This window comes from Pteropus medius, unplaced genomic scaffold (assembly GCF_902729225.1).
Source record: "Pteropus medius unplaced genomic scaffold, Ma_sr-lr_union100, whole genome shotgun sequence".
NCBI classification, from domain to species: Eukaryota; Metazoa; Chordata; class Mammalia; order Chiroptera; family Pteropodidae; genus Pteropus; species Pteropus medius.
In genome coordinates, this window is record NW_024351729.1 from 25,553,598 (window position 1) to 25,570,428 (window position 16,831).

Here is a 16,831-nt window from a genome sequence, read left to right on the forward strand (position 1 = left end):
CATTATTTGATGGCTGCAGAATCAACGGATAATTTCTCAGAGCTGAAGTATTTCTCAAGCTCAAAATGAAAACACTTTTATTGAATTCTTTATCAAGCAAAGAATTATAGAAAAACTATAAAGATCCGGCTCCTCTATTTTAGTAGGTCACAATATAAGAAATACACGAATGGTACAAACCGACAGCCAAACCGAATCATAAAAGAATAGTGAAATTAGTTACGATCCATGCAGCCAGGGAGGAGGAAGGAACAAGAATCTTAACTATATGTTGCGATTAAAGTTAAAAAAGATAAATTCTGGGACTCCACATCCAAACTAGTTGAGGTAAGAAGTGGCTCATCATCTGATTTAGAACAACTTCAGAGAGAACACGAAATTTTAGAAACAGTGATTTGGGAAGCAGAGGACACGCAGCTTGTACCAGGACTCCAGCAATGCTTTGGACAAAGTAGGAACGGTCTGAGCAGGAAGTGAAGGCTTGGAGTAAGTGTGCTTGCTAAGGCGAGTAAGGTAACTGAGGCCCTCTGAGTGGTCAAGGGCCTTTAACCTCTTCTACCTACTAGAATAATTACTAAAACCCCAAATTCTTTAAATGCAGTGCTGAAACTGAAGTGTATGGCGATTTGATTACAGAGTTCTCCACAGATGTACGTCAAATTGACAACGGGATGGTGGTCTTGTGCTAAATCTACATCACCCTATATACTACACGAAGCCAAACTAAGTCATCTTTCTCAGGCTATGGTTCCTTTTAAACTTAAACTCAACCCACTGATGTGTTTTCTTCCACCATTTCAGTGAGCTTCTTGGCATACTGGCAGCTTCGGTGACCATAATGGGATAAACTGTGATGGCAGAATTCAATCTGCATTTAATAAAAAGCCAGATTGTTGGGCTCTGCAAATACAGTTGGGCATAAAAATTCACAATTCAGTTAGATCCTCTGCTTTGCTAAGTAATTTTTTACTATTTTGTTTATAGTTTAGTTATCCTTGATGTCGAACAGAAAAAAATGAAAGTATTAACCACTGGAACCAATCACTAACTCACACGGCAGCCCGATTTGATAGCTTCGGCACCGCGTCTACCGGCCTCCCCATGAAGGAGCTGAGCGTCTCCCCCAACAGCCTGCCTTAACTTCTCGTTCCAAAGACACATGCCACTCTGCCCAGCAAAAGGGATAAATCAGCTTAGGCCCTTGAGTCATAACTAAGTTTTTTAAATGTTGCAGCAACTTTGGATCTTAAGACTCAATAAATCCAGTGGTTGACTCGGCCTCAAAGAACCAGAATGTGTGTGAGTCAGACAGTGCAAGTCTTACTACTGGAGAAGCGTGCCTGACTTCGCCACAGAACAGGCAGCCAGCCGAGCGCCTCGCAACACGGTCAGTCAGAGAGTCCACAGCGGCACAGGAAACTGTCCAGCGAGGTCAAGCTCTCTCGAGAACAGGGGCTAGCAGTCTTTCATTTACTCTTACAGAAATGCAGGTCAGACACATCTGTGGGGGGCATACTGAAATCCGGTAGAGATTCCTTTTTCATTTCCATTGTGGAAGGTACGCTTGCCAACACAAAACTGACGTGAGGCTAGCAGTGCTGGCTTCTTCTTAAGTGTTACAAAACAATTTAGTGACAATTGTCATTCCCTTCCTGAACTATCAGGCTAACTTGCACATTCCCTCAGAGCACTATCTGTAAAAATGTGTCCCCTGGTCTGTTTCCCTCAAGACTGTCTCTTATATTTCAAGCAGTCCCTAGCAAAAAACAAAACAAAACTAAAACTAAAAAATACTTTTCTACCAGTGTAACGAATGAGATTGTCTTGCTCGTTCTTGCCACATATTTTGGCCCGTTAAGCCAGTAGTTTGGGTATTGCCCAAACTAATGAAAATTTGGGACATTTTCATATGAACTGGAAAATCCTCTATGGATGGTCAAGATTTTTGTCTTCAAAATAGTTTCATTATTTAGGAGGAAATGGCTAATGTAAATCCAACAGAGAAATGCTTACTGGTTTGAAGGGCAGTAAAAACATCCATACTCGATTCATTAAAAAGAAGTGGTGGTGAATTACTGAAAAAAAATTTTTTGTTTTTCTTAAGTAAATTTCCACATTAGTACATTTTGTTTTTCCTGTCCTAAAAAAAAAAAAAAAAATTACTGTGCAAAAGAAGAAAAACAAATTAAGTCAAAGATTAGGACAAAAATGAGCCCCATATGCCTTAACAAGGTAACCCTAACTCTTGAATGGCCAGCAAAGGTTTCCAAGTCATCCTCACAGAATATTATCAGACCAGATGCTATGTTTCTAGCACTAGGGGATGCTAATACTCCAATCGTAAAAGCAGACACTAAATGGTGTCTATTATGTGGCCAGAACTTCTCCAAATGCAATTTCATTTAATCCTTATAATGAATCTAATGAATAAGTGCAATCATTCTCCTCATAGTACAGATGAAAAAACTAAGGCACAGTGAGACTGAATAAACTGTAAAAAGTTAAGCAGCTGGTGAGTGGCAGACCCCTGACTCAAACCCAGGCCCTCTGCCTGCACAGTCTCTCTGACATGCTGTGCTCTGCTGCCTCTCCTACAGAGTCCTCTACGTACACCAGATGACAAGCAGGGAGTCCACATGCACATATTTAAAGTAAGCCATCAGAAAAGCTACTTTTATTATGAAATAAAATCCAGGCCTACCTAAAGAGGAAACATACTCCAAATAAATTAAAGCGAACCTATGTTTTCAAGATGGTAAACTTACTGAGCAGATGAACCTCCTTTCATTCCTCAAACCCCTGATATGATAGAAAATTCTAAAGAAAAATAAACCATAATGGTGTAAGACAACAGGCAAAAGTAATTATCAGATGGAAATGACTCAATGGGGAAAACAGAGCAGAATAATCACAACTAAAAACAGGAATAAAAGAGGCCTGCTACAGAGATGAGAACTATTCTTCTCAATGAAACAAAGTGCAGCAGAAATGCAAATCTCTGAAAAAGTATGCAGACTAGGTTTCTGAGGTTATCACCAGGGTGACTTATTAGGTGATGCTTACAGCACTTGTCCCTAAGACCAGCTCTCTCTCAACAGGGTAGGTTATTATCCCCAAGCACGGGCCTTGGGGCAGAGTGAAGTCTATGTCTGGGCCTTCCTAAGAAACACAGAGGAAAAGAGAAACAATAAAGGCACCTCTACCTAGGATTGCAATACCCTATAGTGCTCCAAAGTGCTGCATGCCAATAGGGAAACCTTCTTTGTGGCAACCGTGGGGACTCCAGCTTGCTCCTCACCCTACAGACTCAGCTGCCTGCTTGCGAGCATGCCCAGCCCTGCACGGCCCTGGAGGGAGCCCATGCAATTAGGCCTACGGCTGAAACAGAATTCCAAAACTTTTGAGGAAATCTAGTGTAATTAACCTAATTCTATATTTATAAATATGTTTGAATCACCAAAGATCAAAACAACATAAAACTAAGAACTAAGATGAAAGAAAACAAATCAGTTAACAGAAAAATCTGACGTTGAATTTATAACAAATGCTTAATTATCTAAACCAACGGAGGGTCTGAGGCATAAGAACCCGGAAAACTATGGCGCTGAAATGTTCAGATTTCTATTACAGCAGATTTACCACCCCAAGAAAACTCTGCACAGACTGATATCACAATGAAGTTTTATTCTCCAAGGAAAAATGCACTGAGACCAAAAATCCGACCCTAGCTCTAAGTCTAAATTATGTAGCCTTGCTTGGGCAAATAACTTCTTTTCTGTCTTTATTTTCCTACATAATAAAAGGAGATAATTATTTTTTATCCCATCTGCCTCAAAGAGATGGTTTAACAATCAAAAGGGAAAAAGTACATTGAAAAAATTTTTTTTAAAAAGTAAAAGGCACCAAATGAAAGGTGATGCTGGTAACCGAAAACAGACTGCATAACAGGGAGTAGGTGGGGTCCAGCCCTGGCTGAAGAGTTTGCTGTGGACGGTCCACATAGAGACAGTCAAGGTGGACATCCCACTGTAATATCTATTTCGTAAGACAAGCTGATTTACAGCCAATAGTTCTTGACTACTTTTGATACTTAGAATGATGCCATATTAGCCTCTTCAGAACTAATTAAGAAAAAGGCCTCTGCTTCTGTCTATTGATTCAAAAGAATGCACTCTGAATTCTGCAGTCTGGAGTGAGATTCACTGGATACACACTGCCTAGAGCCGAACTGTTACACACAGAGAACCAAGGGAATAATGCCAGCAATTTAGTCATCTGAGGGCACCGCTCACCAAGAGATGACGTCATACACAGCTTGAAACAGTCAGACTTCTGTAAGTCTGAAGACACAGAAGTCAGAATAAGACATGGAAGTATGAATAAGACAGAGGTCCTTGGCAATCAGGTATAAGTACTTACTAAACGTATATTTATTAAATAACCACTGCGTTCCAAATGTTGGACCAAGCAACTTGCTCTACTAACAACTCCAGAACATACTTGAAAGAGACAAAAACTGGTTAAACCATTTACAATCACTACACAACAGTGGTGGTAAGTCGTCAATGACAAACTAGAATGACAATATATCAAGTACCTTAAAATGATATGCACATAAATCACGTGATAAAAGACAAAAAGAAAAGCTCCACGGTGCTCTTCAAGATAAGGTTTTAATAGAGGTCTTCAAAAATGTTATAAAATCCTTTGTTAAAATTTGCTTTCTATTAAGAGAAAAAAGATATAGTAACCAAATATCTGGACCTTGCTTGGATCCAAATAAATCAATCATGAAAATTAAATTTATGAAACAATTGGGAAAATATAAATGCTGGCTAGATAGTTGATAACTAGATAGGATAATGGTGTTGGGTTATTTTTTTAAAAACCAAAATGCTAGTCTTTATCTTTTAGAAATACATACCAAAATGGTTGTTGATGAAATATGATGTCTAAGAATTACAGTAAAATAATATGGGGGAGTGGGCTGGAGTTTAGATGAAAGGAGCCTGGCCATGTGCTGATAATTAATGAAGGTGGCAGCTGGATTCACAAGGGTAATTACACTATTTTCTCTACTTTTATATACAGTTGAAATTTTCATAATTATACAAATCAAAGGTGACTCATTCTTACCTCTGCTAGGATCTTTCACCACAACGTCAGAGATTTCAAACAGTTTCAGAGGAAGGGGCATCTTCCGATTTGCTGCTATGGTCTTTAGGAGGCCTGGAAGAAGGGTAGTGCGTGCCACCTACAGGAGAAGACATGAAACTGCACTGACCAAAGGAGAACCAGACAGACATGCGGCAGTGCCCCAGCACCTGTGGAGGATAAGTTCCAAGACCCCCAGTGGATGCCTAAAACCGTGGATAGTACCAACCCCTATGTATGCTATGTTTGTTCCATACAGACATACATATGATAAAGTTTACGGCTTCTCTTCTGCATATCTGAATTGCCAGCATCACTACTCTTGCACTCGGGAGCCATTACTAAGTAAAATAAGGGTTACTGGAACACAAGCACTGGCGTACCGCGTAGTCAGTCAGTAGGCTACTAAGTGACTAACAGGCAGGTGGCATATACAGTGTGGATACACTGGACAAAGCGACAAGTCACGTCCTGGGCAGAACGGAGTAGGATGGCATGAGATTTCATCATTCTACTCAGAATAGCATGTAACTTAAAACTGAAAAACATTTACTTCTGGAATTTTACATTTGATACTGTCGGACCAGGTTGACCGCAGGCAATTAAAACCACTGGAAGTGAAACCATGGATAAGGGGGAACTACCAAAACTGATTAAAAACAAAGCCAAAAGACTCCACGGCTTCATAGGAACACACTTCTGGAAAATGCGATGCCTAAATATCCAAGTCATGTTTAATTTTCAATCCCTAGACATTAGAAAAATATATATTCTGGCTTTTAAACTTACAAAATAAAAAATCATAAATTTGATGAAAAAATAAGTGAGGAACAAATATTATAACAAACATAATTACTTGTATCTAGGATTGGTTATTATAATTTTTAAAATTAAAGTTAGCTTTCAAGATTTCAAATATGTAAATTTTCATATCCTGCCTTATTTAATAAAGTAATTGAAGTAGATTACAAGAAATATGAATGTTTGAATAGATTAAATATGAATTAATCAAAATTTTAAAAACTACCGGGAAAAGGTAAATGCAATTAAAACACCAGGACAATGAAGAAACCAGAACACAAATATCTAGGCACTAAAAATACGATGCTATGGGTAAACTATGATTATAGTTTTCAGCTTGGTAGCCAAAGAAGTATAAATATATATCCTAGTTCTTAAAAACGGGAAAAGAGCAAAATTTCCCTGCTTTTGTCTGTGAAATAAATTCCTCATTCTCGGATACATGAAGTATGGAAGCTGTCAACACATCACGTAGCCGGAAGGATTTTATGAGCAGTGGTGTGACGTCATCGCCGAGAGTCTGGGCTTTACTGTCAGATTTAACACCACTGTATTTTGCCCAGACTATCGCTCGAGCTTCTTAAGTTTCTTTCTCAGCTTCTACTCCCGCCATTTGATGGTCTATTCTCCACACGGAGTGATCCTTTAAAACCTAAATCAGATCATGGAACCCCTCTGCTCAAAATCTCCGACCGGTTTCCATCACACTTAAAATCCATGCCCTACTTGGGTCCGTGGCCGTGGCCCTGGCCCCTTTCTGACCTCCACGCCCGCGGCTGCCCCGGCCGTGCACCCATGCACCATGAGCAGGTTTCCACCTCAGGCCTCCACACTTGCTCTTTCCTCTGCCTGGTATATTCTTCCTCTAGATACACATGTGGCTATGTACATTTCTTTGAGTCTCTGCTCAAAGGTTCTCTCCCAAGGAGGCCTGCCCTGCCCACCCTGGCTAAAACAACAGGCCCTCCTAGATCCAACACAAGTAAGAACAAGCTCCCAAATGCACGTGCTAGACTGGGTTGAGGGAAACAGAGAACAACTTTCCTATCACATTCACGCTATCAGCAAGCTGTTGGCCTTCGACTCACTGCAATTCCACTCACTTTCCCCACTGGAGAGAAAAGTGCCCAAACCATTCACAGAAACGAAACTACAATGTTAAAAAGCAAAAGCTTATTTTATTGGAATAGAAACAAGCTACTTTTATAGATAATGTTGCTTAGTTTTTTTTAGTTTATTTTATAGATAAGCTTTACTTGTTTATTTAAAAACCCACGGCATTACAAAATTAAACCTGAATCTGATTAAGCTTCTAAATCTAACTACCAATTTATTGAAAATATAGGGGACCACTGGAATGCAGTCAGCAAAATCCTAAATGTTAAGACTCTCCAGGGACAAATGACCCAGTCTCTTTAAGGAAGTAAGAGAGAGAGGGGAAGAAGGGGAAGGGAGAGAGAGAGGGGAGAGAGAGAGGAGGGAGGGAGGGAGAGGAGGAGGAGGGGAGGAGGGAGAGAGATATGGATGGCACTCATAGATTGTAAAAGTCTTAAGATGCACATCAATCAACTGTGATGTTCAACCTCATTTAAATCTCAAATCGAATAAACTATATTGTAAAAAGGAGAACTGGGAAAATTTGAACAGTGACTGGATATTTGAGGGTATTAAGGAATACTATTGCTAATTTGGGGGGAAGTGGTAATATTCTGTAATTTTGTTTATAACAATTATAATAAAATCTTATATTAGCTAAATAACATTTTAGCTAAATAACATTTCTCTTATTTTATCCATTTATATAATCTACTAACAATAATATATCTACTATCAGAAAATGCCCAAAGTCAATTCTACAGGAGAAAGAATGGCTTAGACAACAGAGTTACACAATCACGAGCAACTTTACATTAAATTTAACCATAAATATAAACCTGTTAGCCACATTAGCAATGGTAGGACATATCCGTTGGTAAAGCAGGAATAAAATACAGAATCTGTCAAGTCTAAAAGACAGACTCACTTTCATCTCTAACATATTTTATGCAGAAATATTGATTCTTAAGTGTGCTAAGCCACATCTATTTACAGTGACATTTAATGTGTTTCTGATTTATTGTCCTCCTCCTTATACACAGTAGATTAAGACAGGATGTAAACCCTAAAGAACATAGCATTACCACATCTTAAGAAATCAAGCTTGATAAATGAAACTGGGAGAAAAGGAAAATTTGGAATAAACTCGCATAAAAATCCATTACAATTTACTGAAAACTGGCTCTATCCAAATGAATTTGAATCTCTTATTAAAAAGAACCACAGGCATCATTCAAAAGCAGTAAAAAAGCTAGTGGACCTCAGAAAACAAAACATAAAAACTCATTATCACAACCCCTCCAAACTAGTGTAAGGAGTCTTCAAAGTTCTGACACTGAGTGCAGACGAAGAATTCATGTACTTGATGCATATTATTACCAATTAGTTCTTTATGTAGTCCAACTCTAATCTGCCACATTAGTAGGTAGTTCGACAGATCATAAAATTTAAATTTTTTTTAAAGTTACACCTTCAGGGAGGTACTCAGAAGAGGTGTTGATTCATTTATTACAAATGGATGGAAAGGATGTGAAATAGGAAAATAGCATTAAAAATCAATTATGAAATGGAAAGTTCGGACTGGGCTAGATAGCACAAAGCAAGTAAGAACCAGCTATAATCAAGAAAAGATTATAAGAAGTTTTAAGAATTTCTGTCAGCAAAGTATGTAAGAACCAACTATAAAACTTATCCAAGAAGAGATTTTTAAAAAGCCCTAAGATTTCTGTCATCTGAGTGTAATCACTGAAGAGACGCTGTATAACTCATGTACTGCCTCTTCAGTTTTTACTCAAATTCTTATCTACTTAAAATTCTTACCTGGAATTCAGCTGTCTTAGGATTACTGATGTGAACTGCCTTTGTTGCAGAGATATCCAAACCAAGTTTATCGGCAATATCTTCTTGAGAGCACTAAGAAATACATACAAAATAGGTCAACATGGAAAAGCGATGACCAAATTTAATATAAAAAGTATTTAATGCTGTAAGTCAACCGAAGGTCTCATAGCAATGACGATTCTCTGTACAAATCAGTGAGATAAGAATAAACTAAGAATAAACACACACGATTAACCAAGGCCCACAGCAGATGCAATTCGTCATCGTTATCTTACGATGAGTTCTAGCCACGATCCAAATTTTTCACATGAAGATGGTGGTACAATCCATACCCAGGGCCTTTCTAAACTCTTCCCATTTACCTTACCAGACTACAACTCCCTGCCATTCCCTGAACCCTATACTTTCCCCTGCCTTTCCTGACAGACGCTCCTGCCCTAGTTGCTGCCATCCCCCCACTGCTCTACTTAAAGGACATCTCCTCCTCTTCCGTTAAAATATCCCTCACGACTCCCTCTTTGGCATGCTCTCCCTCTTCAGTGCTCCTATGGCTTTCTGTTTTGACCATCACTGTAATTTCTGCCACACCCACACTGACTTATGGCAGAATGGTAGGACAGACAGCGGAAGTCAAGTGGCCTGAACTCTGCCCAATGTTCTTTCCCCTATATCATTTAACTCCTGTGCACACGTGCTTGATAAAGCTCTGGGCAATGAATATGCTGCTAAGCACTCGTCCACCAAAACGAGAGAGACTCTTATCTCCCTCAAAAACCAGATGGCAGGTAGAAGTTGTGCAAATAAAACTTACTGTTAGAGATAGCAAGTCTAATAACAGATAATGCAAATAAAGTGCTTGGCACAAACTAAATGATCAGAAAAATATTAATGATAGTTCATAAATCATTCCTAAGAATAAACAATTGTCACATATAATAACGCTAACTTCTCAAAAAAGAGTTTAAGCTTAACATGAAAACTGATGTGCCATCCGAGTCCTGTACAATCTTCCAACAAGAAGTGATATTGCTCACTGCACTGTTCTATGAAATGGTCAAGGACTAGCTGGCCTGTATGTCGCTCAGAAAAAAAAAAAAGGGTTTAGATTCACTTTATGCCAATGCCAGCTTTAAGGACTTCCTGCTATGCTTTCTTGGGAAGGATCCTGAAGCCACACCCTGGCATAGCGGGAAACGACGCCCGGGTGTGCCATGGCTGCAGGGGTGGAGAATGACGGCAGGCACACTGGAAACAGCCACCGTTTCCCCACAGCATAGAGGAGTTTTTATAACAAGATTTAGATATGTGATCAATCAATTAGGACAGGCAATCTATTCTTAAACAGAACTAGTACTATCTATATTTAAAAGGCTGCAGACACATGGCAAGATGGCGAGGTATATGAGTGACCTACTTTATCGTGACAATGGATGATAAGGGAAAGAGTTAAGTAGCTGTTTAAATCAACATATCCTGAAGTGGTCGTAGCTGGTATTCAGGAAGAAGTATTTTTTAAATGTTAACATATATGTGTTTATTTTAGTGTTAGAAAAAAATAACAAGTAAATGAAGCCTATAATTTTTACAAATATTATTTTTATAATAAGGCTAACATAGGTATGCTGTTATAAAAGAGAGCTAATTTAAAAGAAAATATTACAACCAGTCTGTGGATATAGCAGAAATCATACTGCCGAGATGTGAATTACACTAGGGAAGTCAAGGGCTGGCTTAGGAAAGAAGAGCTGTTACTCTAGTTCTAGAGCAGACGTAAGGCTCGGAGATGTTTAGCTTTGCTTAGACAGCATGAAACTTTATAAATACTTATAATGTTGCAATTCCTATAGGAAAACTGTTATTACCCATCTGAAACTCTCCAGCACCTCCCACCTTCGCCCCTGGTGATAAACAATGTGCTGATGTGACTATGGACACGACAGACTGGCACTTTTGGTGGGACAGTTCGGGCACTGGCCTTGAGTAAAGACGGACCTGGGCTGAAGTCCCTGGTCCACAGCCGACTTGCCGAGTAGAGTGGGCATATTCCCCAAATTAACTGCTGCAGGAGAGAGGACACCTACTTCACAGGGCTGCACCGAGAGATGAAATCATAAAGCCCTCAGCACAGGATAAACTCTGCATAGCAGCTACTAGCCGGGAGGCAGAGTGTGAGCTCCTCTGAAATGCCCGGGGCACAGCTACAACAGCAAATTCTGTACCACTTAAAAAACAAAATACATTTCTCAGTGCTATTTTTTGTACTTCATTTTACATGACCTCACTGGTGCTCACAACTGCATACGTCCAAGAGTATGCACATGATGCCATGGTCCTATGAGCCACACAGGATGGGATAACAGAAGTCAAAAGGCCAAGATTCTGCTCATGGCTCTCCTGCTGTCTGGGGAAACGCTGTTAGGTACTTGTCATCTTTTCTTGGCCTCGGGCTCCCTCACTGGTACAGCGCCCGGCATGCAACAGAGACACCATCAGTGTTGGTGAACAAATGACTGCTGAATCAGGAAAACGAAGGAGTTGAACTAGACCTGTAAGGTCCCTTCTGGTGTTGCCAGCCTATGAATTACAATTGCTTAATACAGTAACTGCGAGAGACTCATCTCCTTACCAACCCTCTGTGTACTGGGAGCGATTCTCACTAGTGCCTTCTGTGTATCCTCTCAAGGACTGAGAATTTCGGGCTAGAACTAGGTTGAGGGGAAGAGAGAAGCAGATTTTTCGGTTGTCTTTGGTCTGGCTTTTGCCCTACGTCATTAAGTTGAAACTTACTTGAATACTCAAGAGCTACACTGTCGGCACCACGGAAACACTCCGCAAGAGAGGAAAGAGAACTATGGACCGCACGCACGTTTCACACCTTTCCAATGGTCAATCTGGTGGGGGAGGGGATTTTATTCTGATTGTGTAATAAAGTTCATTTTCTGAGTTAGGCCTTTTATGTCAGCTTTTCAACTCAAAGCAAATGGTTATGAACATATTCGAAGACAAAGACACAAGTTGATTGTGGAAATAAGTTTACGGTCCCCAAGCTCATAACCAGGGCAGCATCTAGTGGACACGGCCATGACCAAATAAAGACTAACAATTCTAACATAATAAAGTTGCTTGTGAAATTCATTGTGAACCCTCAACATTTATTACATGAAACTATAAAATATGTTGTCATCTGTCATTTAAGACACTTTTTTAGTCCTTCATGTTTTTCTGTTACTTAAAAAAATCTTCCAACATTTCTTTACTAGAAATAGTACAATCTCAAAAAAAAAAGTTTTTCTTCTAGAACCTGGAAATTTTAGCAGTCTGGATTTTATAAAATAATTCATACAAGGAATCACAGGATAAATAATTCAGAGACTCCAAGTAAACAATCAGCTAAACAGAGACAGCATACCAGAGCAAAGGTGAGCGCTTCTGTGAATCCAGCAGCTGCCATGTCATGTCTCAGAAGTTCTGTGAGCTTATTAAGGGGAAACTGGAAAAAAATTTGTCTCACTTTATTTCACCGCAATAAAATTTCCTGCTTTCAAAAAAGAGATTTATACAGAACATGTCAAAAGCAAACCACCCTACCATCCTCAGCAACATCCTGCTGGCGCCACCCTTTCCCATCTGCCCCACACCCTCCCATCACCCCACCACCCCAACACTCCTAGATGTACTACTCCCCACCTTCACCTCTCCTGCACACAGCATCTGCCTCCAGGCCCAGGTTAAGAGAATGAATCTCCCAGTTAGAAATTCGACAAGGGCTCCACACTCAAAACCTGCTTTTCTTCAAAGAACTAGTCATCACAGGTTTTCGACTCACTCTAATCAACTGGGCATCTGTTTTGTGTCCTCTCCACAGCAAATGCCTCTCACAGCAGAGCATGTCCAAATAGTTCCTAATTCCTATGTTCTGGTTTTCTCAAAACCTTCCTGGCATCCAACAATCCGTTCCTAACAATAAGGTGTGTTTACTTAAGGGTGCAACCTTACTTGATTAGCTATGGTGTATGTTTTTGGGAGAGTCATCTGAATGTTGTTATATCCGTAAGCAATAGCTGCATCTTCCACAATATCACATGCATGGATAATGTCAGCTCTGGTTGGAGGGATTTCGATCTCAATCTGATTCCCATCGCCAATGACTTCTGACTTCAAGTACATCCTGGTCAGAAGCTTAGCAAGATTTTCTGGAGTTTCTCTGAAATAGGAATGCACAAACCATAAACTTCATTGCATTATTTAAAACATGTTTATATTTCGTTTTAAAATATGCAACTACCTGAAATCATAACCTTTCTTTTTGAATTCCCTTAGACACCAGACATCCTGATACTCCGTCGTCACTTAACTTACTCTGAGGGGATATCAAAACCCTCTCCATGCATTCTTTCAGGAAAAATTAAATAGTCTTGTGTGCACTTCATCCTTGAATTATCTCCAACTGTAAATAAATAAATCAAGTTTCCAGAGCATACCTGATTCCAACTTTTTTGTTGATTAGATCGGCTCTCACCATCTCCTTTCGGTAAGCCAGTTCCTTAAGAGAAAGAGTTTGAGAAGCTTAAATCATTCCCATCAGATACAGCGTTAGACTCTTTCTATTTGAACTCATCATCAGTTTCATTACCCTTACACTGAAAATAAACTTGGTGTTTCAAAACATTATTATAGAGGAATATATTTGCTACATTATATTCATCTATGAACATTCTACTTGCTAAACAATTGAACTGCCCAGAAATAATATAAAATGCCAAACGTTCTTCTCTTTTAGATGATCAGTCACCATTCTCTTCAATAAAACACTGGTTTATTACGTCATTTCTAAAATGCTTGTGAATCCTGCTGAAAATTTTTAGCATTATCTCATGGAAGCAGGTGTTTATGAATAAGATATAATAATTCATGTCACAATGTATAGCCATCATACTAAGTCCAGAAGTATTATGAAAACATTCCTTTCATTTTTCCAGGTGGGGAGATTCAACCACGCTTCCAGTCGTAGCTGTCAAGCTGCTCCAGGAGACGGCACTGCTGGGAGTATCTCGTGAATTGGTACCCACAGGCCTTTGAACAATATGTAACTCTATCATGTTAGGCAGGAACAAACTCACATAAAATCCAGACTTTTCAGCACTTTTGGAGCATCTGTATGAATATTTCTTATCGTTAATTACCCTCAAAAATATAACTGCCACTAGCAAAAAGGCTATAAATTTAAAAACCTGTTTGGACTCAGGTAAAAACGATGAGCCAGAGCTTTGCTATTCAAAGTGCAATTCTTGGGCAGAAGCGTCATTGCCTCCCTAGTGTTTGTTAGAGATGCAGACTCTCAAGCCTTCATAGCTAGCGGCAGTTACACTAGACCTACCGAATCTGAAACTGAATGTTATCAAGAGCTCTAGGTGATGTGAATGCACATTAGAGTTTGGGAAGCATTGGACAGGGTGTTAATGCTTGTAACAGTAATAGCAAACTTTTACTGAATAGCTATTATGACCTAAACAGCACAAGGCACTTTTAAGATAATCATAACCCTCATAACAGATATCATTAGTATTCTCAATTTACCAATAAGGAATCTGAGTTTTAGATTAATAATGAGTCCCAGATCACAATGATAGTAAGCTGCTTAACTCTAGTGCTGTTATATTCCCAGTGCTTGAAAAAATGCTTTTTAGATAATAAGCACTTGGTATATAGTTAACGAATATAAGCATTCGTGAAGCAATAAATGAACGAATTAATGAATAAACAAGTTCAGGTAGCTTAATTTCAAAGCTCACACCATTAACCACGACTCTCTCTGACTACCTAACACTTTCTCCTCTTCGAGCTCTCTTATTCCAAACTCTTTCTTTTATATGAAATAACAGAAGACTAGGAAAGAACTTTCGAAGTATTTGGAAAAATATGCTATTTTACGTGAGAAAGAATCAGTTTCCCCCAAGGATCATTCTTTCTTGAGAGGACAATCTACGAGCTTTTCTAGTCTAAATTTAGAAAGAAAGAAGTTAACAAAAGGTCACACACTGGTATAGTATTCCTTTACAGAAAGCCCACCATTTCAAATTTACAAAAGCTTTTTACAATATTAATGATTTACAAAATCATTAATTAATTAATTAATCATTTATTAATAATTTACAAAAGTTTTTTACAATATTAATGATTTCAAAAAATTGTCTACATGAGAACTAAATTTTAACATATTTCTCTTTTTCTTCCCAAAAGTACGTATTTCACTTTTAACACTTGACAATTCTTCATATTAAAAAGAAACTTTTTCAAATCAGACATTATTTTAAAACAGACTAAAAAGCTATCTCTGGCTAATCTCATCTACATGGTAGTAAACTGTATAAATGGCCACAAATTCTTCCAGTCTCTGTGCCCATGGTCTTGGATTCTATTTCTCCTCAATCTAGCAAAATTACTGGCTTTGGCCACTGAGGTATCTTGCTGAAAAGCACTTGAGCATTAGACATGTTCTCTTGCTGCTGGGAATCTTGCAACCACCATCATATAATGAAAACCAACCTAGGCTGCTGATGAGAAACCCTTGACGTGTCAGCCCCATGGCCAGGAAGCAGACATGTGAGCGAGACTATTCCAGGTCATCCAGGTACTAGCCTACAAATGGGCTGACTAAACAGGAGCGAGCTCAGCGGAGGTTAGCCAAGCCAGCCCAGACCAGAGGAACCAGGTGACCAACAGAATAATGAAATACACAAATCAGTTATTTTATGTCACTCATTCTTGGGGTAGTTTGTTACATAACCAAAGCTAACTGATAACAGCCACTAAAATCAATTTTTTAAAAAATGATAGTGTTCATAATTTTAGTCATGCTTTCTACAGTTATACATTTATTTTAAATTATAATTAATACTCTAGGATAAAATATGATGCTAAATGCTAATGTTATCAGCAAAAGGAAGGTTTTGATCTTGGCAGGTTTTATCTACTTTAAAAGCTATTTGAATAATAGGAACTATTCTAGGCTCTGATTCACTTTATAAATAACAGGAATAGTGAAAAATTCAAAGAAAAAGAGCTCATCAAAAAATAGCCTCACTGAATCAGAACCATAACCAAATGACTGGAATACCGTCATATATTAAAATGACCATGTCATATATCAAAATGGCCATCTTCGTATTTATAAAGCCATCTTGGGGGAAAAAAGCACAGATAATAATGCTCGTTTAGATTTTTTGCCAAGATTCTATATCTTCAAGATTCTATATAATTGTATTTACCACTAAATCAGTCCTGGTAATACATTTGGAGTTATTAGTTACAGTGATGGCCCTTAGCAACTGTTAATTCAAATGTGGACACACTCATTAGGTTTGGAGGGCCGAGCAATCTTAAAAGGGGTGAGACTATAAATTACCAGTTAACTAGTTAATAAGAGAATAAATCTCATAAATCATGACCATGTAATACTGTGGTATAATGCGGCATGTTGGGAGCTAAAGTTGAACTGTCAGTCAGGGCTTAAATCCTAGCTGTACCATTTAACACTAATAGGCAAACTATTTAACATCTCAAGGTCTCCGTATCTCCATCTAGGATGAACCACCTTCACAGGATTAATGTGAAAATTAAATCCATATAATGCATATCTAGGGCTTGGCATGTGGGTGGATGGATGGACTGATAGACCACAAGCACTCTCAAGCCATTATTATTATTATTGTCATCATCATCATCAAGTCACTTCTTAAATACTCACTGGAAAGGTATACGATTTTCCATTAGGAAAAACTACCTCAGCTGCTTCAACCCTGAAAAAATAAAAAAAAGGGTCCATAAATTCTAGAAATGCGTGTGGTTAATCAATTTTTCACTTGTTCTGCAACTGTAGCCTCAACACTCCAAACTATTCACATTCCAACAGCGCTGCGTGGATTAATCCCTCTCAATT

At 38.7% G+C, this 16,831-nt stretch overlaps 1 protein-coding gene across 1 annotated transcript in view; it reads right to left on the reverse strand.

The window, feature by feature from the left end:
* Nucleotides 1-16,831, reverse strand: part of FARSB (phenylalanyl-tRNA synthetase subunit beta) — a 58,568-nt gene that overhangs the window by 25,952 nt on the left and 15,785 nt on the right. The window contains exons 10-15 of the mRNA XM_039844903.1: nt 16,640-16,691; nt 13,374-13,435; nt 12,889-13,096; nt 12,302-12,382; nt 8,872-8,964; nt 5,137-5,254 (exon numbers count right to left, since the gene is read on the reverse strand). Of these exons, the coding sequence (XP_039700837.1) occupies nt 5,137-5,254; nt 8,872-8,964; nt 12,302-12,382; nt 12,889-13,096; nt 13,374-13,435; nt 16,640-16,691 (614 nt within the window). The remainder of the gene's footprint in view (nt 1-5,136; nt 5,255-8,871; nt 8,965-12,301; nt 12,383-12,888; nt 13,097-13,373; nt 13,436-16,639; nt 16,692-16,831) is intronic.